Source organism: Meira miltonrushii (genome assembly GCF_003144205.1).
Source record: "Meira miltonrushii strain MCA 3882 unplaced genomic scaffold FA14scaffold_3, whole genome shotgun sequence".
NCBI classification, from domain to species: domain Eukaryota; kingdom Fungi; phylum Basidiomycota; class Exobasidiomycetes; order Exobasidiales; family Brachybasidiaceae; genus Meira; species Meira miltonrushii.
The window spans coordinates 322,711-344,815 of NW_020289945.1; the positions used below are offsets into that span (position 1 = coordinate 322,711).

The following is a 22,105-nucleotide window of genomic DNA, read 5'->3' on the forward strand; positions in this document are numbered from 1 at the left end:
AATCACACACGCGTTTAAATAACACAAGCAACACAAACGTCTTTCATTACAGTAACACCATAAGTACTTCTACAACTTGCTCTCAACCTCTGGAGCATCTGGTCCACCAATCGCTTTGGCTTTGTACAATTCTAGAATTTCAGTATCTTTCACATTTGCCCATGATGTCAAAATCTCGTTTGTATGTTCACCTGGAGTCAGCAGCAATTCAGGCCCTGGATCTTGATCACGAGGTGTGTATGCCGAACTTCCACCGGGTATACGAGCAGGCGTACGAGAAAGATGAGGCGCAGGTTGTGGAACGACTGGTTCACCTTCATTGATATCTTCAGCTTTTAGCCTTGGCTCAACAGCTTGTACCGCTGCTTCTTCAGGATTCAGAATTGGTGCAACACATGCATCTGTTGAGATGAAAATCTTTGTCCATTCATCTCGTGTCTTTTGTGAAAACGCTTGGGAAAAGATGGCTTTGTGTTCTGCATATTGCGATTGGTCGTTTTGTGATTCTGGTTTGGGTATTCTGCTTCTCAGGTCTTCTGAAACGTGTTTGCCTAGGATTTGCACCATCTCAGTGTAGAATTGCGGTTCGATAGCACCAACACTCATCCAGAGATTGTCTTTTGTTTTGTATACACCGTAGTATGGTGCTCCGCCATCCAATGCTTTGGTTCCTCTACTCTTTTCTGTTCCATCATTTACTGGTGCTCCCATTGTTGGATGCTCTAATTTGGAGCTCAAAAGCAAGAATGTGCTCAAATATCGTGCACCAGTGACCATATCTGCTTCCACTACTTGCCCCTTTCCAGATCTGACTCTCTCTAGCAGAGCCATTAGGATACCCATGATACATATAAACGAGCCACCAGCAAAATCACCCAAGATATTGATGGGTGGTTGTGGTGGTCCATCTTTGGCTCCAAGCATAGACAAGAGTCCAGAAATGGCAATATAGTTAATATCATGTCCTGCCATAGACGCATACGGTCCTACTCTCTGATAGCCTGTCAATCGAGCAAAGACTAGCTTTTTGTTACCCTTGATTCCATCTCTGCCTTCTTCTACATCTTTTGGTCCAAGTCCTAGCCTTTCCAATACACCCGGTCTGAATGGATCGATAATCACATCTGCCTCACTGATCAGAGTACGTAGCATTCGCAGTCCTTTTGGATGTTTAGGTGAGATTGCAATTGACTTCTTTCCGCGTGTCATCGTATCTGGATTCAATGTTGCGCCAACTTTGTCAATTCGGATCACATCTGCTCCGAAATCGGCCAATACCAACCCCACCGTTGGGCCTGGGGCTAAACCGCTGAACTCCACTACTTTTATACCTTCTAATGGCAATCCCATCTTTGTTGTTGGTGATGGAGAAAAGAAGGAAGGTATGAGCGTGTGCCATAATGACGGCCAACGCTCTATCTCCTACCTTCCTCGCTCACTTTTCCCCGGATTCCAAGTGCCCAAATATTCTTAAACGGCTCTGGCTAAACAGTGGAGCCGGCTATCTGCCTTTACCGGGCTTGTAATAAATAAGCGAGCTAGTCATGTACGCGTGTTGTTGCTGTGTTGCAATACAATAATTGTGAAAGTATGAATTGTATTGCTTCAATACACTTACGGCCATTACAAACCCTAATATCCGAGACTTTAATTGTCTTTCCCCACCACCCTATGCATTAAGCAATTCCACCGAGACACCTACAAGACTGATCGTGTGCCTGTACAATTAAAGCGCGCATGCAATCAGACGGCTTTCAAGCTTAAGCGTACATGACGAATGATTGTGCCACTCAATCTTCCTTTCTAACCTTCACCTTGATGGTATCATAATTATACATCACAAACAAGATGGCATTCCAAGCAATGCTTTCAGGAGCAGAATGCTCAACAGGCAATAATGCTTTATCGCAACTTATGAAGCATACAGGTGGCGATCGATCATTACAACAAGGAGATCGTACAACCGCAGGTCCATCATCGTTTCAAGGTCCTTCTTCTATGCGTCAACAACAAGGTCCAGGCGGGGCAGGATCAAGCGAAGCAGAAGCTTTCTTTCGTCAACAACAAGCTCAACATCAATTCGCCGCTCAAAATGGTGGAGCGTTTGATTTTGAAAAGATGAAAGGAGAAATGAATAGAATGCAAGCCGGTGGTCCTCAACCGAATTGGGCAGACGAAATGGCAAGACAAGCTGGTGCAGGTCAAGGTCCACAAATGATTCCACCGGAAGTTTTACGTCAAATGGGCGGAAGTGGACCGGGTATGGCCGAAATGGAAGCTGCTTTCTCTCGTGGTCAAAGTATGCCGGGCGATAGCGCACAAGCACAAGCATGGAGACAACAATTCCCTGGCTACTCTGGTCCTTCTAGCGCAGCCCCAAGTGTTGCTAACGGTAGTGGCTCTGCATCATCCTATATGCCACGCATGCACGGCATGAATGGCGGAATGGGAATGGGCATGATGGGCGGTGGTTACGGAGGAATGTCTTCGATGTATAATCGTGCACCCTTGTCATCTACTACCAGCAAGGCAGAAACCCAACAAACTGGTCGCTTGACTGAACTGGATGACGCAAAGTGGGAAGAACAATTTGCCAAACTAGATGAAACTGCTGCTGATGAAGGCAAGACCGACAAAGGAAAAGACAAAGCCGTTGATGCATTGCCAAGCGAAGACGAACAAAATGCTGCAGTGCGCAGAGCTTTGGACGATTTGGAAAGTGAAGTATCTGGTGATGGCGCAGCAGCACAAACTCGATTTGAAGAATTATGGAATTCGATGAATTCTGGTAATGCTGCCGATGTGGATCTGGCAGAATGGGAGAAAGAGTTGAGCGATACTAGAAATCGCATTCAAGATGAAATGTATACTCACCCAGGTGGAGGCATTGGCTTGGGAGAAGCAGCACGAATGGAACGTGGTGGATTGGATGGCACAGAGGATGGTTTGTTGGATGGATTTGGTACGATCAGCCCAGAAGGATACCCAAGACTTGGCAAGTACCGATTTGATGCACGTAACCGCTTCACATCACATCCTGACCCTCTCTCTGAAGGTCTACGTCTTTTGGGCAACGGTGGAAGTTTGGCAGATGCTGCACTTCTGTTCGAAGCTGCTACGCAAAGAGAACCATCTATGGGAACAGGTGGTGAAGAAAATGAAGTGGATGCAAAACGTCGCTTCCAAAGTGAAGCATGGAGACGTTTAGGAGAGGCACAAGCGATGAATGAAAGAGAAACACAGGCCATTCGTGCGCTCGAAGAGGCTATCAAGATTGATGATGGTAATTTGGAAGCATACATGGCATTGGCTATTGCTTACACCAATGAAGGCTATGATGCAGCTGCTCATACTACTTTGGAGAGGTACATGGAGCGTGCTTATCCACATCTCAAGCCTGAACCTCTACCTGCATCAATCTCAGGCAATAAAGATCCCATCGAAGGCACCCAATTTGATGGAGATTCAAATCCTTGGGCTACGTTGAACCGAGTCACTTCGTTATTCTTACAAGCTGCTCGAGAAGGTAATGCTTCTGGTCGTATCGATCCAGAAGTGCAAGTAGGTTTGGGAGTATTGTTCTACAGCAACTCCAGCTATGACCAAGCTAAAGACTGCTTCGAAGCAGCCCTGTCAGTTCGACCAAATGATACACTCTTGTGGAATCGGTTGGGCGCTACACTGGCAAATGGAGGCAAACCGGAAGATGCTATTCAAGCATATCATAAAGCCTTGGAAATTCGTCCTACGTTTACCCGTGCAATTTACAATTTGAGCGTTTCATGCTTAAATTTGGGCGCACATCACGAAGCTGCCGAACATCTTTTGGCCGCTTTGTCATTACAACAATCTCATGAAATGCCAGAGATTCCCGCTGAGCTAGGAGGAGGCGAAGGTGGACCTGGAAAATTCCCACCTCCTTTGTCGGATGCACAAGAAAGTTCTAATTTATGGAGTACCTTACGACGTATCTTTTTGAGCATGGATCGTACTGATCTGGCTCAACAAGCACATATCGGTGCCAATCTTAATCAATTCCGCGGAGAGTTTGAATTCTGAGCACACACATACACACACAGTCATCCTGTAGATTTTTAACACATGTACACATCACACATAAATCAATGAAGATATATTATACGATTCGCATCTATAGTAAAACGATTACCCGATAGCATTGTATTGTGCTCGATTTGGCTCATCTTTAGACCTTCCTGCCGCTGCTGCTGCTGCCACGCTACTTGCCACATTTTCAACCCGCACTTGAGGAGCGTCAGCCTCTTGCGCTTCTTCATCGTATATGGATCGATAAGGAGTTGAAGATGGTCGTTGCTGTTGCGATTGTGCGTCTGTATATGGCCCCTGTTGTCCAGACCAAGAGCCAGGAAGGCCAAAAGGTGCAGTTGAACCTCCATTGAGCCAAGGTTGACCGGAAGAACGATTGTTTCCAAAACCACCACCAAAACCACCTCCCGAAGGTAGATCAGGCAGAGCACCTTGTGCTTGTAACGCACGAGCGGCTTGAGCGGCAGAAACGAGTTTCAAACACATATTAATACCCATCATTGTGATCGTGATCGAACGGGCTTGATCGGAACGATGAATTAGCCAAACAACATCCAACGGAATTGAAGCGATCCAAAAAGCCAAAAAGTGGGGTAATAAATTCGAAAGTAAAGATGGAACACAAGCAATCAAACCAAATAAAGAAAGTGGTAATGCCCAAGGTTGATGAACCCAAAAATTTGATGCCAGAAATGCGATTGCTGAATGGGCGACCATAAGTAATTCTAAGTCAATACTTTGGACTGCGGGCGGTAAGCGATCTTGAGCATGAAGCGGTAGGATAAGATATTGTGCCGGATAGAGTGAAGCCATCTTGACTACCTCAAGATGATGATGGTGAACAAGGAGGAAAACTCTAATTTGTATTCACCGAGGCACGGACCATTAAAATCCATCTCCGAAGAAATGACAACCGCAAGTGCAAAGCCGCGCTAAATAGCGAAAATGCAAGCGATCCCCGCGACAAAAGTCACACAAATGCAGGAGGTGTAGCCACATGCTTCTCCCCCTTACAAATTCACGTGAGCAAACGCCAAAGTCGCGTTCTAATTATTCGCGCCGCGTACAATACAAGAAAAAGGCACACGATCTGTTTATCCCGCCGCGTAAAGGAGGGAAATACATCAACTCAAATGTGACTTTGTGATGGGTGAGTGAGTGAGTGAGTGTATGCATGCAGATCGGCTCTCTCTATACGCGTACTGAGACTGATCCATTTTGTGTTGTACGTACATACATACATATCGCTTAACTGCTTTAAAGTCACTTTTAATCACTCTTTTGGGCAAGTGTTTGATAACAGTGCATGTATTTGTCGTGTCGTGTTGTATTGCATACATACATGTACCAAAAGTGTGCATCTATCTTATATCAATACAATCTGGGTTGAGAATTGAACGCCAATCAAATAAGAAAACGCGAAAAGGTATTGGAAGTTGAATTTTCTACTTTAACATTAATAAATTTTACGTGTTGAGCGTGTGCCTCTCTCTCTCGTGCTTAAAGCGCTAGGGAATTATGCCCAAACGGAGACTGTTTTAAAGCCATACTTCAACTCCACGCAATAACTTCCGCTTACCACCTATTCTTACCTCTCCTTCCTTCATCCTGTTTGTTTCTTTTGGTTGCTTTTCCATTCACACATTTTTTCCTTCTTTTTCATCATCATCATTCTTTCGCTAAAAGGGCAAACACATACACTCAATCATTGTGGAACAAGAAGTGCTGATCGTTTCATTTCTTTTGCAACTCAAAGCTCTTTTCAACGAGGTCATCTAAATAGCAAGCATACCAATCGTGGGCTGAGTGGTACCGATTTCTGAGCTTCAAATCATATTTCAAACATACCAAAAGGCTGTACTAGCATCCAGTGGATCTAGTTTGTTGCTTCTTTGCGATCAACTGCTAGCGATAACCTCCATTTCACCATTCAAGCTCAGCTACTCACCCACTCGCAGGAGTCTATCAACCGATCACGAAAACGATCTCAATCACGATCCAAACGCGACTTTGAACATACTTTCGAATACTTCACTGCATCTTGTTCGAATTGCTTGTTCACCACGCTTCTTTTGCGTTGTATTGTGAGTATCATCATCATATATGCACATGGCTCTGCTCAAGTGCCTGAATCAGAGAGGAACAATGTTTCACGTCAAAGCAATCTTCTGATGGCGGCCAAAGCGCGTCCGATGTTCTGGATGTATGCGTTGATAAGCAGATGCTCTCGTCATCGCGAAAGCATCGCGTTCCGGCGCGATTCCATCGTCATTTGTGCAGTTCAAGTCACAGATCTGGAGCATACCTAGCTGACACCTTTTCTCCTCCTCTCTTCCTCTTTCTAGCCCGTCAAAGTCAGTCAAAAAGACTGGTTATAGTACCATTGACGCCCTGCAATGTCATCATCGGCAAACTTGGTGAGTATCCTATCCCCGGAAGGTCATCACGATCGTTCAAATACTGACTCTACCAATCCTTTCTTCTCTTTCCTCCTCTTCTAGGCTTCGCGTCGTATCACCATCCGATCACGCAACGCCGTCAGCTCACGCGACGATAGCAGTCGACCAAACAGCACTGGCCATACAAGTTCATCAGCCGCAGGCGGTGGTGTTGCAGCATTACGTAAACGATCGGCATTGGGAGATATGACAAACGCAGCAACCCGAAAACCAACAAGTGAAGGAGGTGTGATGAGCAGTAAAGATATCGATGGAAATGCTGGAAATGGCGCAACAAAAGGAAAGATTGCTTTGCGCGATTCAAACGGAACAGCGGCTTATGCACGTGGAAAAGCAGCAACGAATAATGGCGGAAAGGTAGCTGTTGCATCATCCCGTATCGCCAAGCCTTCTTCACAACGAACAGATGATAGCAAACAACCACAACAACAAGAACGTCAAACACGCGTAACCCGTCGTGTTGCTTCCGCTATACCCCAACGCAGCAAGACTGCTTCCACTGCCTCTTCATTTTCACGGTCCAATTCGGTCCAGAGTGATGCTTCCAGAAGAACAGCATCAAGTGCAAAGGAGGAGAATGTTGTAACAAAACGCGCAAGAACGGACGCAGGTGGACGTAAAGTGGCTACCACGAGCAAAGATGCGGATACTGCCATTTTGAAACACAAAAAGACTGCTTCCAATGCAGCTGCAATCGAAGAGGCAGAAGTAGTTGCACCCGTTCGTGCCAAGGACGAAGGATGGGAAGATCTAGAGGCAGATGAAGCCGATGATATTCTCATGGTGACAGAATACGTCAATGAAATCTTTGATTACATGAAGACCATTGAACTGGATTACATCCCCAGTGGTGATTATATCGACAAGCATCCCGAACTAACGTGGCAGTCGCGGGGCATTCTGGTGGACTGGTTGATCGATATCCATAGCAAATTCCGTTTGGTCCCTGAGACCCTCTTCCTTGCGCAAAATATTGTCGATCGTTTCCTTTCCCTACGGACAATCAGTTTGACCAAATTGCAATTGGTCGGTCTCACTGCCATGTTCATTGCAGCAAAATACGAAGAAGTCCTTTGCCCAAGCGTGCACAACTTCCTCTACCTCGCAGAAGGTGCATACACGGATGAAGAGATTCTCAAAGCAGAACGATACATGTTACGAATCATCAAATTCAACTTGAGCTATGCAAGCCCAATGAACTTTTTACGAAGAATCAGCAAAGCAGACAATTACGATATCCAAACCAGAACGGTTGCCAAATTCTTCATGGAGATTTCACTTGTTGATCATAGACTGTTGGAACACCCTCCTTCGGTGATTGCAGCAGCTGCAATTTGGACAGCAAGATTGGTATTGGAACGTGGTGAATGGTCACCCACACTTGTGCACTATTCCAGTTATTCGGTTGAAGAGTTGCTACCAACTGCCGAATTGATGGTGGATTACTGCTGCAGACCAGTTCATCATCCACAATTTGTCAAGAAGTATAGCGCAAAGAAGTTTATGAAAGCTGCAACGTACGTGTTTGATTGGACAAAGAGAACGTTTGGCGATTTCAGCGTGATGGATGACGAAGAGGATGCGAGCAGTTTGCCCAGCAGCAGTGATGATCTTCGCGTGGATTTGTTCAACCTTTGTCAGTTAGAGAGACCAACCTCTAGACGTGAGAGGAGCGATGAAGCAAGCACGGCGTCAAGGTCAAACAGCCCAAGTGAAGAACAAGGAGAAGATATTTTCTCGGATGAAGATCAACATTCTGGCGCGGGCATGGATGATGAATTGCCGATAGAAGAAGAAGATGAAGAACTAGATGAAGATGAACTTGATCGAAGGGAGACAAGTCAAGATGCACGACTTTTGACGGATGTGACAAATGTCGATGTTGTATTAGCAGCAAGAAAGACGAGACATTGAACAAAACAAAACAAACTCCCCCTTTTTTTTCTTCATCAACGATTTTGCATTATTTATTCCTCTTTTCTTTTTGGCTCGTCACCGCATATTCGCAAATATCTCTGCATTTGTACGATCAACCAAGCAAACCAACAATACTCGATGATGTCTTTTTTCATCATCACGATATCTCTACTCTGTTCATTCATAATCACCTATCGCATACGCATATCCTCCATTCTTCTCCATCCAATTCCTTGCTTTTCTTTGACAATAATGTCTTTTTCTTTTTTTTTCTCTCTCTCTCCAACATATAACGACTACGCATATATCATTAGCATCATCAATTGAAATGTTCAAAATAAAAACAATGAGTGTGTGTGTGGTTGTGAGTGAGAGAGAGGGGCTGGGGCTGGGGCGCGTATAATTTGATTGAATCTTGTGCCGGGCTTGTGTGTCCGTGCATCAGAGAAGGTTGAGCCGCACACTTACACACACACACGTTTAGCCTATCCGCATACACAATCACTCCTGCTTTCAACCATCGTCACATCAAATCACTCCCAAGGTAGTCGTGGTGAAGAAGTCTCAACAACTATTGAGAAGATCGTCGGATACCGATTGCGAAAGACGTGTAAAATTACTCCTGTACAGCAAATCGACGACAGTACTCGCTAATGCTTCCCTTTCTCCCTATAAATGATAACCTGCAAAGATGTTAAATCGTGGAAAGACACAAAAAGATAATATTCGTGCAAAGATCAAGCATGAAAATGCAAGATTAGGAGCAGGAACGGAGATGGGAGGTATGCCAAACAATCGTGGTTTGAACAATAACGCTTTTCAACCTCAACATACCAGAAATTTACCTTCAACCGCAACAGGTGGATCAGCGCATTTTCAAGCCCAACAGGCGCAATATCAAAATGACAATCATCCTGCTTCAGCCGGACCAAGTTATTCGTATGGAGGAGGCGGTAATGAAGTTGGTGTGGAAATGTTGCATGGATCGAGCGGAGAGATGAGCGCCAGTGGCAGTGGACCGTACTCGGCTGGCGTGACTGGATCTGCGTCTGCTGGACCTGCACATCAGTATATGCAACATACTCATAATCTCGGAGCTGGACCTTCATTCGTTTCTTTGAGCCCGTCTGATAGTATTTCCAACTTTGAAGGAAGGCCAGGACAATATCCTGGTATGAACTCTGCTGGTGGACATGCAGGCGCACAAAGTGTCACTGGACAACTTTTTGAGCCAAGTGCAGGAAGTACGGCAAGCTTTGCATTAGGATTAGGAGATCCAAATGCAGCTGCAAATGCTCCTTTGAGACCGGCAAGAAGTATGAGAAGACCGCAACGGATGAGCGTTTTAAGTCAAGGTGCATCGAATGATTCAAATACAATGTCACCTTTGCGAAACGCACACGGTATGCATTCTTCTGAGAGTACAGCAGATACGCCAGTCGGACGCAACTTGGTCTTGAGACCTGAAAGGGCAGACAGTGGGGGTTATGACTCAATGCGAAGCAGTGATACGACACACGTTGCACCTGCAGCAGATCGTCATGCGAAAAGTGCAAGGCTGATGGCACAGGTGAATCGAATGGAAGGCAATGACGGACGAGAGACACCAATGAGTGATCTATCTGATCAGGAGGACGGTGATGGATATGGTGGAAACAATAATGGTCTTTTGAGTGCCTCAAACGTTCCTTCCGGTGGACCATCGCCAACTTCACCGCCGCTAGGTAGTCTGACGCAAGAACAAAGCCCTTCAGCTCTAGGAAGCGTTTTGTCTGCTTTGAGTTCGGCTGGAAGGAAGCAGGGACAAGCGAGAATCTTGCGTGGAACGACAGCTGAAGAAGAGAGCAGACGAAGAAGGATCGAGAGAAAGGTTGAAGCAGCTCGAACTCGTGAATCTAAACCGTTGGAGTCTTATGTCGATCGTGATGATGAAAAGGCGTTCCGACAAATTTCTGCCGTTTTGCGCAAATCGAAAGCTGAATGGGACTTCCTCGTGGATGATGACTTCAATTCAGTTTCTTTGGCTTTCTCTTTACTCGATGAAAGCTCACTTGGCGCAAATCGAGATGATTTCGAGGACATGAAAGAACTGATCGAAAGAGCACTGCAAGGAACTGTGGACGATCACTATGAATCATTTGCAACTGCTATCTCTTTGCATAACAATGTGATCAACTCGTTTGGCTCGGCGCAGAATGGAGTGTCAAGTGCCCGAAGAAGGTTGCGTGATGCACGAGAAGCATTGGGAGCAAAACGAGCCGATTTAGTGCAATTGTGGCACCGGTCACAAGGCGTGAAGGAAAGCTTGCGTCTTTTGGACATGATTGAGAACTTGAAAAGCGTTCCTGACCGACTTGAATCTTTGATGGCCGAGAAACAGTTTCTGGAAGCCGTCAATCTGCTGACGAGAGCCTCAAAGAATTGTGAGAAAGCCGATATCCTCGAAGTTGGCGCAACGAGCGATTTGCGAGCTTACCTTAAAGGACAAGAACAAGCTATGTTTGACATTCTCATTGAAGAATTGCACAATCATTTGTACCTCAAAAGCTACTTCTGTGATGCAAGATGGAAGTCGTATACGCCTGGTCAGACATCTTTGCCAAACGTAGACTTCGGTCAAGAGTACGAAGAGCAAGGCAAAAATGAGGCCGGAGACGAGACTGAAAGAGTAGAGATTGATATGGGCTCATTCACGCCCAAGCCACAAAATGAAGATCGTCCGCTTAAAATCTTTCGATACCTCAAATCTCTCAGTGTTAGACCTGCGCCCGATTCCAACATGGCAGGCGATCTGGAGATTGGCATGACGCCAGCTTATAATAAGGAAATGGGAGCAGCGATGGCGACCTCACAAAGCACAGACAATATGGCAGCAGGTGGAGCTACAAATGGTGCAGGTAATGGAGATTCGGGCAACTATCAACAATCGAATCCTGAAACGGATTCATTCTTGTATATTGAAATGTTACTCGAATCATTGGCAAAGTTAGGCAAGATCAAACTTACACAAGAAGTGATCTTGCAAAGATTGCCTACCGAACTCCATCAATTGGTTGACGCAACAATTGATGAAGTAGATTCTCGCAGTGAGATGATGCGTAGGTCTAGTGTTGCCATCGTTCGAGCGGAGAGTTTGTTACTGGCAAGTTCTTCTGCTTTGGCACGTAGTTTCGCAGAAAGTGCGAGAAATAGCTTCCGCAGCTCCTTTACTGGTTTAGGCAATACGGCCATGCGATTACCCACAATGGAGTCTAATCAAGTTGAAAGGGATTGTGAAACGATGAGAGATCTATTTTGGACATTGTTCAGTAAATTGGACGCAGTCTTACAAGGACATAGAGTTGTCTTTGAGGTGATCACAAAGATCAGTAGTCGTGGTGCCTCTTCGGCATACAAAGCGGTCAAGGTGGGAAGACCAGCAAGTTTGATCGAAATCTGGAGACCTTTGCAAACAGAAGTACGAACATTGTTGCATGAGCATTTGGTTGACGAATCGGAAGGATCTTCTGCAAGGCGAAACGCAGTCGTTTCTGTTAATGAAGTCTTACGTCAAGGTAGCTTCCAACGTGATCGATCAAAATCTTTGTTCCGTCTGGCAGCCGATTCTGCGCCAAAACCTGGTGTACATCTGAGCCGTAAAGATTTCGCACCTTTACGTAGACATGAAGAAGCTTTGACGAATGCCTTGCGTGCTTCCGTGCCTGGTTTGGTGGGAGGTGCAGATGCGACGGGCAATTCTGCTGCCGTGTTCCAACAACAACATCAGCAACAGCAGCAGCAACAACAATTGATGACCTTAAATCAATCAAGAAGTGGCTTTGTCGATGGAGCGGGACACAAGCTGCTCGTCAAGCCGGATGCCTTCAATATCTCTGTCTTGTTCCAACCTGCTTTGGCATTCATTGAGCGTGTCAAGATGCTATTGCCTCCAGAAGCGGCTGGTCGCGAAGGGGAATCGAGTGGTACAAACGGTGAGAATGGTATGCCCAGCACAGGCTTCAGCCGTTTCTTGGACGAATTCGTTCGAGATGTGTTCCTAAGCCAGTTGGAGGACAAAGTGCAATCTCTTTTCACAACAGCAGTTGGTGGCGCAGACGCATTTCAAGAGGATACGATGCACAAGACCCGTACGCTCGGTCGTCCAATCGCTCGATCTGTGGCTAATGTGATCGTATTGATTGATAGTTTGTATGCTATGTTGCGTACTACACCTTTCCATCGAGAAAGTTATTCGCTCTTGATCATTCAAACGATCGTGCAATACTATCAAAAATGCTATGATAGATATCGAGATCTAATCTTGCAGGATACACCTGCCTCCGACTCAACTCCAGCTCCAAGTACAAGCTCAAACGCCATTCGTCTGTCAGCAATGTGGGCACAAAGACCGGAGATAAGCAATTGTTTGGTGGAAATGCTTGATGATACTGCAACGCCGAAAAGAAGAAAGCAATTGATGAATCTGGAGAATTCGTTGGAGTTGCAACTGACCAAAACATTGCGCAAGACCAGTACAGCAAGTGAGGAAAGCGCATCGAAATCAGGCACCATCTCTTTACTTGATCTAACGACCAGCAGGAAGAAATTGATGGCTTTGGGAAACCTTCATCACACTCTGCTTTGGTTTTATGATCACATTACCAAGCTGAAAGCTGTAGGATTGAAGGATGCGGAATCGTCTGTTGCGCATGCTGCTGTTGCACGTTTATCAGTCGTTGCTGGCTCTCTGCATCCCATGTTACCCAAAGAGGACGATGAGAAGGTGGAAGACGAGCTCAAGCTGCCTCTCAGTCAAGCTATGATAAGAAGGTATGAGGCATTGCCGAAAACGTTCCAACATTTGTCTCATCTGGTTTTGTTCACGTTACGGCTGGAAGTTCGTGCACGTACGATTCATCACTTGGACTTGGCCATCAATGAAGGTAACTATCTAGTGGAAGATGCAGTCCTTGAGCCTGATCCGCATATCGTTGATCTCAATGCGGAGTTGGCTTCATTGGATGACATTTTCGCAGAAACAATCTTGCCGCAACATCATCGATTCTTGTTTAGCGGTTTGGCATCTTTGATGGATTTGCAATTATGCAAAGCCATTCGAAAAGTTCGTTTCATTAATCGTCACGGATTGACAAAGATGATTCGTAATATCATGGCTCTACAACAGAATTTACGTAACATCGTCGTTGTAAATGAAACGATCAGCGGAGCAGGTTCAAAGCCTGCAGGTCCGGAAGATGGAGCAGGAGGAGCATCAGAACCTACTGAAGGAAAACCATTCACGGTTGTTGCAGTCAATGATGGATTTGAACGTTGTCGTAAATTATGGGAATTGGTTGGCAAAACGCCTGATGAAGTTTTGGGTACGATTCGACAAACGGGTGCACAACATTCGTTTGAAGAATATCATGCGGTTTTGAAATTGATTTTAGGATTGGAAAACGGACAAACGAATCAAGCACAAACGCCAACGTCTACTTTGAGTAACTTTGCTGCTCAAGAAGGTCAAGGACCATTACCGCCTAATGCAAATTTAAGACCGGGTACCGTTGAACAAAAAGGAGAAGTTTCACGACAAAAGATTGATGAATATTTGATCGAATTACACGAAGTAGCAGGAGAAGCTTTTTAATGATTATTTCATATGTATACTACATCTACAACTCGAACAATTTCATCTTTGAGAGAGGCAGAAGTGTGAGGGAATAGAAGAAAATGGATAGAAGGTGTGAACAGGTCAAATTAAAAGCATTGGAAGAGTGATGGCTACGATTGCCAAAGCACTCAAAGCTGGAAGTGCAGAGAATACTGTTGCTTGCTTGACGGACGAATTTCCGCTCGGAACAGTGGGTAAGGTTGCATTGCTTGCCGGGTTCGCATTAGTTATAAAGGTACTTGCTGGACTGGTATTTGCAGGATTTGTATTGCTCGTTGACACGGCTGCTGGATTTACGGTTGCAGGGTTTGCATTATTTGTGATGACATTTCCTGAACTTGCGCTTGGCGGGATAGCGTTCTTGGCAGCGTTGCTTGCTGGACCTTTGTTACCAGGAGGACCGCCTGAAACTACAGGATGGGTTGGAGAAGATGTTGAATTTGGAGGGAATCCAATATTGCCGTCCGGTGTACCTCCCAAAGCAGCATTCAAATCAGACCAAGTGTACATCAAATCACCGCCTAAATCATTCATTGTGATTCCATCATGTTGACCGGCACAATTGTTTTTATCGAAATTGGCCGTATCTGCAGGGACTTGAGAAGGACAGACAGCGAAACAATCTGCCATACCTTGTTGTTTAGTGCAAATGCCTGCAAAAGAGAGACCGTTAGCAATTGGATACACAATGACTCTGTCATTATCAACTCACAACGCCAATCAGAAGAAGAACAAGGGCCGCCGGGTAAAGCACTTTCATCTCGTTCTACTTGATCTAAGCATGCTTGTAATCGAGCAGCAGTTGCATCGGAACAGGTTGGAGGAGCAGCATAGGAGGAGCTCGTGAGGGACAATACTGTGACCAACAAAGCAAAGAACAAAGCCAACACAGAGCGAGTCATTGCTTCAACTTTTCTTGAGAATTGTCAAGGATGAAGTGTAATGAATGATTAAGAGGAAAAAAATGATTGCCAAGGAAAAGTGATCCGGCTTGGTATTTAAGACTTCAATGGATCAGTACGATTGAAGCTTGTTTGATTGGGTTATTTGGTAAGTTTTTCCCCTTCTTCCTTTCGGTACGCCCAAATCTTGGTCATTCATTTCTGGGCGATATGTTGCGGAATATAAATCCTTTGACGGCACCGCAATAATCTTTCTTGGCATTCTTTTTTGTGATGATCTTAACCATCGTGCTTTGTATGTCCTCAGCCTGAATGTATGCATGTTTTAAGTCAAAGTTTATACAACGGATGCCCGTCGGATCGCGGGCTTGCGGAGATATATATGTCACAACTAAATGCTCTTTCATGGACTTTCTTCCAATTTCTCCCGGATGCTGTTTATTGGCTACCTGCATGAAGTAGGAAGAGGATCACGGTTTCTCTCCATCATCACCAGCTTCTCACGTGATGGTAGCAATGCAGGAAAGACATCCCCGAGCCATCTTGAAGTGACGTCTCTGATGCCAAGCACGCTATCTATCGAAGATTGACATCAGGTACTATTTGCATGAATCAACAATACGCCCTCCTTGCTTTGCTTATGATCTTATTCCTATAATTAGAACATGTCCTGTCATAAATGTGTACATGCATGCATTTGATCATTTGATTGCCGTCAAATGCGATGAAATGCATATAAAGGCGAAGCGGCTACTTTTGCAAATCGCGCTAGAAAAAGAAAAACACAAAAGGGCGCTGCTTATGTTACGGCCATGACGGCAAACAATTCAGCACAGCCAGAATGAATGAAAGAGGCAAAGCGCCTTGCATATGTGTGTCTCTCCCAAGTACTTTAGGGTGTGTACCGTAGCGTAATGAATTGAATGAAAATGTGTGTGTTATTCTTGTGTATGAAAGCGCATTTTACGGCGTATAAACAGTCTAGAGGAAGCATTCCTTCCGCCAAAAATAGGCACACAACAACACAAAGGCGGAACACTTTATCGAGTTCTTTTCAGTTGAATATCCGAAATGAAGGCTGAAGTATAAATGCTGTTGCAACACATCAAACCTCGATCTTAAAAATCATCATCTGAATTTGAATTCAAATCTCACACACCTTTTTCAATCAAGGCTGAGCTTTTTATTCAGTTCAACTCACTTTCATTCACTCATAAGATCAAGTCCTGGCGTCTTGATTCCGAACAAGTTTTCCTTTTTCAAACAAACAAAAAAAAAACGTAGGCTGGTCCTACATTGAAGGAGCGATTGATGAACAATACGTAAAAACAATCACTTTACTCGGTCCGATTTATAGAAGCATTCAAGATGTTTCGCTCATTTTCCATTCTTCTCGTCCTTCTTTCGATACTCTCCTTTTCCACAACTTCAGCACACAAGATTCTCCTAAGAAGACATTCTTTCCTCTCAACTACACGTCCCGGTCATGAAAACTTGGTGAAAAGAGCATCAGCAGAAGAACCTAGAATGATAAGGAGAACGATCGAAAATGATCTTTTATTCTCCTCTTCTTCAATTTTAGCTCCCTTAGAGGTCGGAACTCCTCCGCAAAACCTTTTCGTACTTTTGGACACCGCTTCTGCCGATCTTGCAGTATTTGGAGCAGATTATGCAGATCAATACTCGGATGGATCAGCGAGTACGACAAACGACGAAAGCAAGATAGGACCTTCATTTGATTCTGGCGCTTCTACATCCTACCAATCCAAAGGTACCAAATTTAAAAATAATTATGGATCAGGAAGTTCGGCAACTTCTTTTACCGCTCTTTATTCTACCGATACGATCTCCTTTCGGGATATGACTTTGGTCAATCAGCCTGTGGGAGTGATTCATAGCGGAAATGTCACTTATGGACCGGCTGCTTCGGGAATCATGGGATTGGCATTCGAAGCTGCCAGTTTAGGCTTACGTGCAACGCCTCCCGTACAACAATTACTCTTCTCCAAAGCCCTTAAGGCGCCTGTGTTCTCGTTTGCTCTTATGAGACCAAGTGTTGCCGCTGAACAAACTTCAACTTCTGGAATCACTCAACCCGGAGGCATTTTCACCTTGGGTCAAATCGATAGCGATCAATATCAAGGACCGATCGGTTGGTCATCAGTTGTAAGCACGACGCAAGGATCAGACATTCCGCACAAATGGTTGGCAATGTTGGACTCTGTGTCTGTCAATGGAAATGTTGTGCCTGATTCACAGGGTATCGTGGCCAATTTTGATACCGGGAGCAGTGTTTCCAGAGGATCTGTTCAATTGATCGATGCAATCCTTGCACAAATACAAAACGTGTACAAGGACGACTCAGGCAATTATTACGTTCCATGCGGAGAGAACATGCCGCCAGCATTTAATATGACTATTTCGATGGGAGGTGTTTCGATCCCGATTGAACCGATGGACATGCTATTCAAGACAGCACAATTCAACATAAACGGAGGTACATACTGTTTCTCTACTTTGACACCAACAAGTTCGGACGAGTATGATATCCAAATTGGAGATGATGTAATGCGATCATTATACGTTGCCTTTTCCTTCAATCCGCCAAAGATTGGAATTGCTGCCCAGTCTACCAACGTTCACAATCAAGGTGCCGTACCCTCATACGATTTCACAAAAACACGGACATTAGACATGTCTTCACTTTCACAACCACAAGCAACGGGTTTCAGTAAAGTACAGTGTACACCTGTCCCTGCGACAGCAACTGATCATGTAAGCATGGTAGGATCAACTTCGATTGCCGTCGGAGGAACGTATATGCCTACGTCTAATGTAGGACTATCGATGGAAACTGTTCGACCAAGTATGATTCCGACACAAATTGGACCTGTTGTTTCAGCAGCAGCAACCAATGCGGCAACAGATGGAATAGAACGAAATCCATCAACAGTAAAGGGTATTCAAGCGATCGATAATTCCCCAAAATCAACATCATTTGCATCTTCTGCTTCTGCAAGGATGTCTACCTCTGCTGCATCATCATGGACTTTCACGCCAATCATCATTTGTATGGTAGTGTTGCCGGCTTTGTTCATTCTTTAGAAAGTCACTTTAGCATCATCAATCTTTTTAAGCATCAGCGCATTCTCATTTCGGACTTCACCTTTAAATCATCATTAGCATTCTTTGTACTTTTATCCATTTGAACTCTTTCGTCTTCATTCAATCAATCCTACTGGATAAACAGCATAGCATACATTTGTGAAAAAGCGAATGACGTGATCCATTTTATCAAAATTACGTCTTTTTTCTGCACATCAGAACAGTCTTATTTATACCTGAAAATGTGGAACAGGAATGATCAGGACAAGCTTCACGGAGCTGTCCGCGCGTGATATAATGCATTACACAAATGACAGAAGTTTATTCATGCAGCATGAACGAAGTTCTCAAAGCTGTCCGCTATACTTCCAAATGCGCTTATCGCTCTTCTCATCTTTCTACCATCACTCTTAATTGAGCTTCATAAGAAATCGATTTCAATCGATCATTCGTAAAAGGAGCTCTTAACAAGATGAAGATCTTTAGCACACTTCAATTGGCCATCTTCATGGTCATCTTGGGTACTATTTCAACTTACGTTTCAGCTTTAAAGGTAGCTCTTCGAGGAAATACATTTACCTATCCAACTTCAAAGAAGCGCTGGCAATCAAACAAGAAAATTCAAACCAGAAGCGTAGATAACAACCTCTTATACACCGAATACTACGTAATGGCACCTTTAGAGATCGGCACTCCGCCGCAAAAGGTTCTCGTTTCACTCGATACAGGCTCAGCTGATCTTCTCCTGTATGGTGAAGACTATAGAAAGCAGCTATACGGTGATGAAGACTTCGCCCCGCCATTTAACTCGAGCATGTCCTCAACGTATACATCAAATGGTATTACCTATGAAGCCTTCTTTGTTGATGACTTTGCCAATGTTACTGCGAATGTCTCAGCCGAAACAATCACCTTTGAAGGATTGACTTTAAAAAATCAACCTCTCGGCTTGATGATGAGCGGAGATTGGTATCCTGGACCATTTGCGATAGGTCTCATGGGCTTAGGTTTCGAGTATACTTCAAATGTGAACGTCACACCAGTAATGCAACAATTGGTATTCTCAAAAGCTTTCACAGAACCACTTTTCACATTTGCACTCACTCGCCCAAGTTTCCTTTCTGCAACTTCAACCGATGAGTCAACATCTGAAGAAGGTGGTATTTTCACCATTGGTGAAATTGATCAAGAGCAATACAAAGGCAATATAGGATGGTCACCACTGATCAGTACTATTCCAGGATCCGACGCTCCGTCCGAATGGGCTTTTAAGCTCGACAATATCACTGTCAATGGTATCACACTTCCTGAATTTGAAGGCCTTGTTGCGATCTTCAATACAGGTATTCCTGATACACTTGTTTCAAATGCCCTTTTCAACACGATCTTCGCACAGGTGCAAGACTCTTTCTTGGAGTTGGACGATGAAGGTGACCCCAACAATCCACAGGATTACTACGTCTACATTCCGTGTGGTGAAGACCTGGTACCAACATTCAACCTTACTATCTCGATGGGAGGTGTTTCAGTTCCGATCGATTCAAGAGACCTAATTGTCAGAAGCCCACTGTATCACATTAATGGGAAAGAGTTTTGCGCGCCGAGATTCGATTCGATGAACAATACAAATGTATCCTTGATCCTGGGACAGTACATCTTCTTTTCTCTTTTTGCCGTTTTCTCTTTTGATCCTCCACGAATTGGCATAGCTGAGCAATCAGACGTCGTGCACAACAAAGGAAATCAATCGAACGCTTATCAAACGTTTGATTTCTTTACAACTTCGCGAACTATTCGACCTACATCAGCTAATTATACTCAAAAAGCATTGTCCACAGTCCCAGCCTCTGCTACGACGCACTTCCAACAGATCGATTCCTTCACTTTCAGCGCTGGAGGTTCATTCGCTGGCGGTACCCTATCCATGGCAAGTGTTACTCCGAGTACGATTCTCCCGACAAGCAGCAATGGTGTGGTTCCCGCATTCACGCAAAGTACTGACTCTTTGGGTCACCTCCTCACAATCTTTGCCCATCTGACGGTCATTTTACTGACTGTGATGTTGATATTGTAGCTTGGTGGAGGGACTCTTGATTTGTTCAACCTTTTCCAATCTTCACGTCAAGTGGAAGTCTGTCAGCCTTTGGTACCCTATTAAAAAATTCTAGAAGCAGTGAATGTCTTCCGCATTCGTTGAATCGAGTTATGTTCGTATTATGTTAATGACTACAAGCGATTACCTCTATTCGGCGTCAGTGTTCCTGATCGTCGTTTTATACAATCAATTAGCCCGGATGACCGTTCTCTAACGGAAATGACTGAAGCAAATTGAGAAATTCATTTTGTATTACGAGAAAGCCTTGACATGAAACGGAATCGTATAAGTCACGTATGCGCCATGTTGAGCGTATTTGCCATGCTGATGAAGGCTAAGACGAGAAGCGAAACGGCTATCCGCTGAATAAAACAAAACGGGGTACGACTTGAGTTTGATTTCATTCCTTAGTCGGCTATTACGCCACCGTCCTTCTAAAAGAGGAACATTGCTACTATTCCGTTCAAGTGCCAAAAGTTCATTTCTTGATCGACGGAAAGCTTTGCTCCTAAATCCGGAGTTTTCTTTTGTAAAGAGTAAGGCGCCGCCATTATGCAAAGGCAAAATAAGTAAGTCAATCTTCGGATCCGTCATGAGGAAAAGGGCTTCATAAATAAAAGACATATTTGATATAATAATCCGTATGACACCGTCACATGCACCTCATACCTATTATCGTCTCCGCTACCCTTTCAAACGATCATCATCATCATCATCATCCTACTCATGATCATCCTCAAATCATTCCCGTAAATCCGCTCTGCCATACACAAAGATGGGGAATTGCAATTCGGTGGTAAGCGTGACAGAAACGCCTGAAGCGCTTCATTCGAAAGAATTGGATAAATGCATCCGAGCAGATGAAAAGCAATTATCAAAAGAGGCAAAGCTGTTGCTATTAGGAGCGGGTGATAGTGGAAAGTCAACGATGCTCAAATCGATGAGAATAATTCATTCTGTTCATTTTGCTCCATTGGAAATTGAACATTTTCGAAGGTTAATCTTTACCAATTTGATCGATGGAATACGTTCAGTTTTGGATTTTATGGAAGATTCAAATTTACGTTTTGCAAATGAAGAAAATATTAAAAGTATACCTTTTATCGTTGCAAGAATTGAACTTTCAGGAGAAGAACCTTATCCGACGGAATATCATCAAATCTTACAATTCCTTTGGCAAGATGGAAATGTGAAAAAAGCAATCGAAATCGGTCATCAAGCTGCCATTCCGGAAAATTTATCTTACTACTTTAGTCACTTGGACAGATTGTTTGCTGAAGATTACGTTCCGACAAATCAAGATATTTTGCATTGTCGAAATAAAACGACTGGCATAATTGAAACACAGTTTCCAGTACGAGATCGAATCTATCGTATCTTTGACGTCGGTGGACAAAGGTCAGAACGGAAGAAGTGGATCCATTGTTTCGAGAATGTGACAGCGGTGTTCTTCATTGTCGCCATCTCAGGTTACGATTGTTGCTTATCCGAAGATCGTGAATCGAATCAAATGCAAGAAAGTCTGAATCTATTCGGCTCAATTTGCAACTCACCTTGGTTTACAAGAACGTCAATGATTTTATTCTTGAACAAGATGGACATTTTCCGGGAACGAATCGAAAAGAGTCCTATCAAACCACACTTTCCCGATTTTCAAGGTCCAGAAGGTGATTTGGAAAATGCAAAAATGTTTTTCAAAAACAAGTTCTTACGTCTCAATCGATCTAAAACCAAGGAAATTTATGCAAATTACACAAATGCTACCGATACCGATCTATTGAAAGTGGTAATGTCTTCCGTTAACGATATCATCCTTTCCAACAATATGAGAGGGGGCGCTTTACTGTGATATGCTTCGCTGCCGTTTTCCATCTATTAACAATTGTATTGCATCCTAACCTACTTCCTA

The 22,105-nt window shown here is 44.2% G+C and overlaps 9 protein-coding genes across 9 annotated transcripts; 6 read left to right on the forward strand and 3 right to left on the reverse strand.

Moving 5' to 3' along the window:
* Window positions 1-24: 24 nt before the first annotated feature.
* On the reverse strand, window positions 25-1,478 carry FA14DRAFT_161200 (putative alpha-methylacyl-CoA racemase). Its single transcript, XM_025499004.1, has one exon. The coding sequence runs from the start codon at window positions 1,348-1,350 to the stop codon at window positions 70-72; it is 1,281 nt and encodes a 426-aa protein (XP_025353562.1). The 5' UTR covers window positions 1,351-1,478; the 3' UTR covers window positions 25-69.
* A 406-nt stretch (window positions 1,479-1,884) lies between these two features.
* FA14DRAFT_161201 (TPR-like protein) lies at window positions 1,885-4,197 on the forward strand. The gene has a single exon (XM_025499005.1). The coding sequence runs from the start codon at window positions 1,915-1,917 to the stop codon at window positions 4,057-4,059; it is 2,145 nt and encodes a 714-aa protein (XP_025353563.1). The 5' UTR covers window positions 1,885-1,914; the 3' UTR covers window positions 4,060-4,197.
* Window positions 4,165-4,878, reverse strand: FA14DRAFT_179916 (uncharacterized protein; the record flags this gene model as incomplete). The annotated part of the gene is made up of 1 exon (XM_025500964.1): window positions 4,165-4,878. One exon carries the CDS (start codon window positions 4,876-4,878, stop codon window positions 4,165-4,167), a length of 714 nt encoding a protein of 237 aa, XP_025353564.1.
* A 2,426-nt stretch (window positions 4,879-7,304) lies between these two features.
* FA14DRAFT_114513 (uncharacterized protein) lies at window positions 7,305-7,979 on the forward strand (the record flags this gene model as incomplete). The annotated part of the gene is made up of 1 exon (XM_025496058.1): window positions 7,305-7,979. A coding segment is annotated over one exon (675 nt), but the record flags the coding sequence as incomplete, so codon positions are not given.
* Window positions 7,980-8,957: 978 nt separating this feature from the next.
* On the forward strand, window positions 8,958-14,070 carry FA14DRAFT_147041 (uncharacterized protein; the record flags this gene model as incomplete). The annotated part of the gene is made up of 4 exons (XM_025497335.1): window positions 8,958-9,241; window positions 9,404-13,623; window positions 13,660-13,666; window positions 13,733-14,070. Exons 1-4 carry the CDS (start codon window positions 9,133-9,135, stop codon window positions 14,068-14,070), a joined length of 4,674 nt encoding a protein of 1,557 aa, XP_025353566.1. The 5' UTR covers window positions 8,958-9,132.
* A 105-nt stretch (window positions 14,071-14,175) lies between these two features.
* FA14DRAFT_173083 (uncharacterized protein) lies at window positions 14,176-14,996 on the reverse strand (the record flags this gene model as incomplete). The annotated part of the gene is made up of 2 exons (XM_025500454.1): window positions 14,176-14,747; window positions 14,807-14,996. 2 exons carry the CDS (start codon window positions 14,994-14,996, stop codon window positions 14,176-14,178), a joined length of 762 nt encoding a protein of 253 aa, XP_025353567.1.
* Window positions 14,997-16,021: 1,025 nt separating this feature from the next.
* On the forward strand, window positions 16,022-18,248 carry FA14DRAFT_161202 (acid protease). Its single transcript, XM_025499006.1, has one exon. It carries the CDS (start codon window positions 16,365-16,367, stop codon window positions 18,099-18,101), a length of 1,737 nt encoding a protein of 578 aa, XP_025353568.1. The 5' UTR covers window positions 16,022-16,364; the 3' UTR covers window positions 18,102-18,248.
* Window positions 18,249-18,573: 325 nt separating this feature from the next.
* FA14DRAFT_173085 (acid protease) lies at window positions 18,574-20,175 on the forward strand (the record flags this gene model as incomplete). The annotated part of the gene is made up of 1 exon (XM_025500455.1): window positions 18,574-20,175. One exon carries the CDS (start codon window positions 18,574-18,576, stop codon window positions 20,173-20,175), a length of 1,602 nt encoding a protein of 533 aa, XP_025353569.1.
* A 796-nt stretch (window positions 20,176-20,971) lies between these two features.
* Window positions 20,972-22,102, forward strand: FA14DRAFT_185090 (putative guanine nucleotide-binding protein alpha-2 subunit; the record flags this gene model as incomplete). The annotated part of the gene is made up of 1 exon (XM_025501431.1): window positions 20,972-22,102. One exon carries the CDS (start codon window positions 20,972-20,974, stop codon window positions 22,043-22,045), a length of 1,074 nt encoding a protein of 357 aa, XP_025353570.1. The 3' UTR covers window positions 22,046-22,102.
* Window positions 22,103-22,105: the final 3 nt, after the last annotated feature.

What these genes read in the sequence shown, in the direction of transcription:
- FA14DRAFT_161200 (XM_025499004.1), bottom strand. Translation starts at nt 1,350, where the DNA reads ATGGGATTGCCATTAGAAGGTATAAAAGTAGTGGAGTTCAGCGGTTTA.
- FA14DRAFT_161201 (XM_025499005.1), top strand. Translation starts at nt 1,915, where the DNA reads ATGAAGCATACAGGTGGCGATCGATCATTACAACAAGGAGATCGTACA.
- FA14DRAFT_161202 (XM_025499006.1), top strand. Translation starts at nt 16,365, where the DNA reads ATGTTTCGCTCATTTTCCATTCTTCTCGTCCTTCTTTCGATACTCTCC.